Here is a 7,226-nt window from a genome sequence, read left to right as displayed (position 1 = left end):
GCCTGCAGTCCCAGCTACTTGGGAGGCTGAGGCAAGAGAATCACTTAAGCCCAGGAGTTGGAGGTTGCTGTGAGCTGTGATGTCACAGCACTCTACCAAGGGCAACATAGTAAGACTCTGCCTCAAAAAAAAAATGCTGAAAATGGAGAAGCCAAAATTATAGAGGCACTAGCTTCTGAAAAAGAAACTGAGGAAACAAAAGACAAATAAACTGAAGATGTCGAAGAAGAGGGAGGAGAAAAGAAGGCAGCAGTGGTCACAGAAGGAAAAGAAGATCAGAAAGGAAAAAGAAAATCAAAATAGAGAAAAGAAAAGATGGAAAAGAAGACAAAGATGATGACAGGAAATAAGAAGATGGAAAAGAAGACAAAGGAAAAGAGGACAAAGATGGAAAAGGAAAAGAAGATGAAAAAGAGGAAGAGGACAGAAAAGACAAAGGAGATGCAGAAGAGAATGAAGATGGAAAAGACAAAGAAGATTTTTTAAAAGAGGGAAAAGATGGAAAAAGCAAAGAAAAAGGTGAAGACAAGGAAGGTGTAAAGGAAAAAGAAGGTGGAAATGAGGACAAAGCTAGAAAACAGAAAGATGAAAAAGAGAAAAAAGAAAGAAAAGAAAAAGATGGAAAAGGAGATGGGAAAGATGGGAGAGATTAAAAAGCAGATGAAAACAAGGCTGAAGTTGAAAAAGAAGCCAAAAAAGAAGTCAAAGAAGATGAGAAAAAGAGGAGTCTCTTGTGTATTGTTTAAAACTGCCCCATACAGTTTCATCATTTGGTAATATGTACCTTCATGTTATAATGTTAACAGAGACAAATATTTGTATCAAATATTTTATAAACACAGTTTTTCTGTAGCATCAGTTTAATTTCAGAACATCTTCATACTGATTATTAGCCACAAAGTTCCTAACATACAACCTTTATAAATTTGGGATGATAGGAACAGAATATATGGAAAAAATGTGCTTTCAACTTTTGTCAGTGAAATCCATTTTGTGTGTGTTATATCGTCCAATTTTTGTATTTGTTTATTTATTTATTTATTTATTTATTTATTTTTGAGACAGAGTCTCACTTTGCTGCCGTGAGTAGTCTCACTCTACTCACTTTGGTAGAGTGCCGTGGCATCACAGCTCCCAGCAACCTCAAACTCTTGGGCTCAAGTGATCCTCTTGCCTCAGCTTCCCAAGTAGCTGGGACTATAGGCAGCTGCCACAATGCCCAGCTATTTTTAGAGATAGGGTCTTGCTCTTGCTCAGGCTGGTCTAGAACTCATGAACTCAAGCAATCCACCTGCCCTGGCCTCCCAGAGTCCTAGGATTACAGGCCTGAGCCACTGAGCCTGCCCTAAATCTTTCCATTTTAATTCTACTCTTATACATGTGATAATTTCATAAAATGGAGGATCCCAAAGGATAGGGTTTCATTCAACATTCTTGTAGTTCTCTAGGTTGCTTTTATAGAGAAGGTGAATTATTTTCATGTAATACTAAGAGTTATGTGTATCTTTCCCAAATATAACTTTATTATTAGCTTGGGTAAAAACAAAATTATATTCTATTTTTTAAAAAGACATAAATTTTTATTTCAGATGGACAGTTTTTGATTATACATGTATGCACGAAATTTTATTAGATTTATCTTAACAAAAATACTCTTCAAAGATAAAAGAAAAGAATTCTAAATGTACAGGGGTATGTGCACAGTACATGCACTGAAAGTGGAATTAAGTTTTTAAAAACTGCCATTACCTTATCACCAGAAGACCAAAACATGGTAAAGGAGTTTGATCATCATAAACTTTCTTAGCAACAAACCTACACTATTATCTTTTTTCACATTACATCATAGACACACTAATGAGTGAGTTCAGTGCTATACTTATATGTGTGATTAATGAACTCTGATTCCACACGCTTTAAGGGTTATTCTTGGTTCACAAAAATAAGGCTTTAATCATCTGAAAAGCACTAGAGCAGAAATCTTGAATATAGAGTATAAATAAATCCTAAAGTCAGACTGGGTTCAACTCACAGCTTACCAGCTTGGTTTCCTCGAGCAAGTTACTTAACCTCTCTGCACTTTACTCAACTATCAAACCAACAATAATAGTACTTACCTCACAGTCTTACTGTGAGGAGTAAGAATATGTAAAATACTTGGAATTGTGCTTAGCACAACAGTGCCATGGAAATATTTGCTATTCTTATTATTGGTACAAAAGAAATCTGGCCACGACTCACCTCTGGTATACCAGAGCCACAGGCATATGGCGCAAATACACGCACCAGGGAGACGGCCAAAAATGCAAACAGCAGCGCCCACAGGATGTACATTAAGTAATTCAGAATATAAGCACTGGCACCCTAAATGGCAGACACAAAACAAGAAAGGAAACATTAGCCACAGCAGAACTGAGCAATGTACCCAACCCTACCCCTCCTCTGTCATGATAACAAGCTTTGACGACAAGAGAGGTTTGGTTCCCATCCTACGTAAACAAAAAGGCTGGTGCTGGTTTTATCAGCTGTTGCTATTGCTACAGTCAGTACACACAAACAGAGCACTGGGTGTTTCTCCAGGAGCTGTTTATACGTGTAGCTTCTACTGGGTAAAACCATGAATGATGCTTCATTTTAATCACCACTTGCACTGCAGTTAATGAAATGTATGACACAGAAAATTGTACCTTTGAGACCCTGGAAAAATAGTCGTGCCTTGTGCGCAGTGGACCGGTCTCTCTCAGCTTTCACTAAGGCCACACCTATACCACAGCAAGCAGCTGCAGTCCCAGTGAACACGGGTTGGAACCGTATTTGAGAACACGCTCCTCAAACTGTGGTCTGTGGACTGGCAGCACAGCATCACCCAGGAGCATGGTAGACATGCACTCTCAGGACTCAGGCCAGAGCTGCTAAGTCAGACACTCTGGGTAGGGCTCAGGTAAGTGTGTTCTAACAAGCCTTCCAGGAGGTTCTGATGCATGGTGACATTTGAGAGGCACTATTAGAGGAGGAAAACTTGGTCTCCTTCAATAATTCACTGAACCATTTATTCCAAATTACCTGATGTGGGGAGAACATTTTCTAAACCAAACACACAGTCTGGGGCCTTTTAGATCAAGGACCTGCTCTGTTGAGTGGAGACCACATTTCTCTAGGCCTTAGGTTCTTGCCACCATCTGGATTTCTCAAGCGAGGGGGGAAGAAAAGAGAGGTCACCTACAAGTCAGGCCATGGACATGAACATGTGTGTGCCTATTAAATGCAAAAACACGTTCCAAGAGACTATGCTGGCCTTTACAAGCACATATATTCACACCCTATGTGGTGAGAAATCAGACTCAGGAATACCTTTCACCCACTTAAATATGTACTTTTGTGGAGGTTAAAAATAACTTCTCACTCTTACTAACAGTAATTCTTTGAATCAAAGTATAAATCTTAAAAACAGTTGAAAAGATGGACAGCCATATTTCCCCACAACACACGTTGCAAGTAAAAGAGGAGAAGTAAAACATGGCCCGCAGCCAATTCTGCCTGCCCCTTCCATCAACCCAAGTAGAGAATTTCTTTTGGAAGTAATGGAGAGCACTGAGAACGTGTGAGATTTCAAGATCCCTGTCTACTTTGAGATTTGAAGGAATTCATTTTCAATTCCACTGAGAAAGAGGTTTAGTAAAATGGCAAAGTGTGTTCCAAATGTCTTCAGCTGTGGTAAGTCAGTCAGGCAAAAAAAAAAAAAACCAGAAAGGAAGAGATGTATAAATAGATCATATACATCTTCCAAGAATATTTCTAGCTTGAGCAACCTCACATTACCCCTAATGTAAAGCTTGGCAGCCTGGGTCCCCCACCCACCTGGTTTTCTGATCCTTCAATGACCCATAATCATTGTGGTAACCACTGACTGTCAGAAGTTAACCCCTTCCTGAATGAAGGTCTTTCCTTATGAAGATCTGAAGTTCAAATTCCATAAGGCCACGCCCTAGATGTGTGGTGCAACATCTCCTATGCCTGAGACATTCGCTTCTTAGAAGGCCCAGAACAGGCCCCAGTAACTATGTCAAGATGTGGTTCGAGAATCTCCCTGGACTAGCCACCACGGGCTTTTGCTTGGTCATCCCAGGAGTGGTGACCGCATACATCAACAAGTTCACCAATGGTGGCAAAGAAAAAAGAGTTGCCCATTATGTACAACAATGGCACTTGATGGAAAGAGATAGGTGCATCTCTGGAGTTAATCGTTACCATGTGTCAAAGGGTTTAGAGAACACTGATTAAGGAAGCATATTCCTGATGGATGAAAAAGTAACTCGGTAATGGTCATCGACCCCTACTAGAAGGTTATACAGTATCTTATGCAGCATGTAGTATGTTATATAGTGCTTAATAAAAATAAAACGAGAACGAAAAAAAAAAAGGCCTAGAACATCCTTTGAAATGTACTCATAAAATTCAATGGAAGACGGTTCAATGCCTGTGGCTCAAGTAGCTAAGGTGCCAGTCACATACACCTGAGCTGGTGGGTTCAAATCCAGCCCAGGGCTGCCAAACAACAATGACGGCTACAACCAAAAAATAGCCAGGCGTTGTGGCGGGTGCCTGTAGTCCCAGCTACTTGGGAGGCTGAGACAAGAGAATCACCTAAGCCCAGGAATTGGAGGTTGCTGTGCACTGTGATGCCATGGCACTCTACCCAGGGCAACCAACAGCTTGAGGATCTGTCTCAAAAAAAAAAAAAATCAAAAAAATTAACCTATTTCTTCAGCATGATCAACAAACCACTTTTGATAAGAAAAATAAAACCAAACATGAGGCTTTAAACAATACATATATATAAGAAACAATGGATTGGTTTTCCAAGTGAGGTTTGAGAGCTAGAAAACAAAGTCATACTAGCATTTATGAACTATTACTAGAAAATACATGCCCAAATCGCCAAGCAACATTGCAAAGCGCATGTGGAATGGCAGAAGTCCCCACCCAGAACCGTGCCTGAATACCCACCTCTGATTGATTCACCAGCAGCTCCGACCATTTCTGCCATAGGGGACACTTGTCCCTGTCCTCAAAAGTGGTCTCATTGGAAGTCCAGCAGCACTGTTCATGGCTGTACCAGAAGGCAGACAGGCAGACCCCCTCCTTCAGATCTGTCATCCAGTCAACAGCGAGATCAATGACCCCAGCCAGAGTGCCTGCGAGAAGAAGAACTGCCCCATGATGTGACAAGAACAGCAACCTGATGACCACACAGCACTGAAGGCCCAGACACCAGAGCAAGTAGTGAATGGGATGGGGTCTGTCACTTATATAGGAAGCTTCTTTCACTGACCTGAGTCATTTGAACCATTGTGGTGTGGGCGAGGCAATGCCAGCCCAGTGAGAGATCCAAAGGGCTCAGTGGTTGAAATCAGGTAGGGAAGGGAGACATACGGGTTTACACGCTGATGTCAGGCAACTGGGGCTGAGCAACTTTCGAAATTTATCTCCTTCCTAATTTTTATACACATCATAAAAGACATAACCCTCTCAGCAGCTTCTGGGGTAGCATCCTGGAATCCCACATGTTAATATTTCTAAGAGAAACACAGTAATTCAGCCAAAATGGAGGCATAACAACAGTGACAGCCTCACATCATTAAATGAGTATGGTCTTGCCACCAAATGGAAACCAAAACTTGGGTAAACCCCGTTCATTAGAACTTTCTGCATTTTTTAAATTATGGCTAAAGGTTTGTGGGTCTATATAAGTAAATAATTACTTTAAAAGCCAACAGAAATGGGATAAATAGAGTGTGCGGTTGAGTGGGGCACAAAAGGCTGCCTTGGGTCTCTTTCCAGAATAACCCATTTAGTTAGGGCAGGGAATGCTTTCCAGTTTCTTATTTTTTCAGACTTTTTACTGATTCCTTATTACAGTATTGACCCTGTGCCCGCATTTCCACCAAAGGTGTCCACACAATGTCAGTGCTCACCCGCCCTTCCCTCCTATCTTAAGGGCTCCTTTTCCCAGCCCCCCTTTCTTTCTGTACCTCCAACTTCTCCTCTGAGGGCTCTTTCACATAAGCCAGTGGTTCCCAACCTTTCTAATGAAGCGACCCTTTAATACAGTTCCTCATGCTGTGGTGACCCCCCAACCGTAATTTTATGGTTGGGGATCACCACAACATGACTGTATCAAAGGGTCGCTTCATTAGGAAGGTTGAGAACCACTGACATAAGCACTTAAACGCTGAAATAAAAAACCTCCCCTGGTCCCACTACCTCCAGCACCACCATCCTCTATCTTCCCTTCTCCCCAGTCCATCCCCTCAGCCTACCAGGAGATGCCCATCCAGCTAACGGCAATGGCCTTTGTTCAGCCCTCATCTTCTAGAACAGGATCAGAAAACTATAGCCCACAAGTTAAATCTTGCCTGCTGCATGTCTTTGTAAACACAGTTTTATTAGACTATAGCCACACTGCTCAATTACATGGGATCTGTGGCCACTTCCACGCTGCAATGGCTGAATTGAACAGTTGAGACAGAAACCACATGTTTCACAAACCTGAAAATATTTGTCCTCTGGCCCCTTGCAGAAAGTTTGCTGCCCCAATTCCAGACCTCTCAGTATCACCTGACACTGCTGACCACTTAATCCTTCTAGAAACACCAGTTCCCTTGGTTTTTACAGCATTATCATCTCTGGTTTTCTCTGACTCCCCTGATCTTTCCTATTTCCCTACTTAACTTCTAGGAGATGAATTTCCTCAAAGCTTGACCCTAAACTGTTTTCTATTTTTATGCTATGCTCTCTGCCCTGGCAACTTTATTCATGTCCTTCTATTTGCCACTGTGCCTAGCTATGCCTTTTCCAGGCACCTAGAACCCCTTGCCTATTGCAGGTCAGCCCTTCTGACATGTCCCCAGCAGATACCACTAATCAGCTATGACACGTTCACCTTCCCTAACCTTTTTAACTGAGCCCTAGGTAGTCAAAACCAATGAATAGAAATTGTCAAAAACCATAAGAGCAACGGGAGCAGTGGCTCACGCCTGCAATCCTAACACTCTGGGAGGCCGAGGCAGGTGGATAGCTTGAGCTCACAGGTTTGAGACCAGCCTGAGCAAAAAGCGAGACCCTGTCTCTACTAAAAATAGAAAAATTGAGGCAAGAAGATTGCTTGAGCCCAAGAATTGGGAGTTGCTGTGAGCTATGATGCCATGACACTCTACCCAGGGCAA

General features: G+C 41.9%; 1 protein-coding gene and 1 pseudogene across 2 annotated transcripts in view; one reads left to right on the top strand and one right to left on the bottom strand.

Moving 5' to 3' along the window:
- The window catches only part of CLCN4 (chloride voltage-gated channel 4), a 79,745-nt gene that overhangs the window by 35,371 nt on the left and 37,148 nt on the right, over positions 1-7,226 (bottom strand). For both annotated transcript variants that reach the window (XM_003793043.3, XM_012807172.2), the window contains 2 exons: positions 5,008-5,195; positions 2,242-2,364 (listed from right to left, as the gene is read on the bottom strand). In XM_003793043.3, coding sequence (XP_003793091.1) covers positions 2,242-2,364; positions 5,008-5,195 — 311 coding nt within the window. The remainder of the gene's footprint in view (positions 1-2,241; positions 2,365-5,007; positions 5,196-7,226) is intronic.
- Positions 4,069-4,281, top strand: LOC111726426 (annotated as a pseudogene).

This window comes from Otolemur garnettii, unplaced genomic scaffold (assembly GCF_000181295.1).
Source record: "Otolemur garnettii isolate 467f Iridium unplaced genomic scaffold, OtoGar3 scaffold00065, whole genome shotgun sequence".
Classification (NCBI taxonomy): domain Eukaryota; kingdom Metazoa; phylum Chordata; class Mammalia; order Primates; family Galagidae; genus Otolemur; species Otolemur garnettii.
The sequence above is the reverse complement of the archived record's forward strand: the minus strand, read 5'-3'. Positions and strand labels throughout refer to the sequence as shown.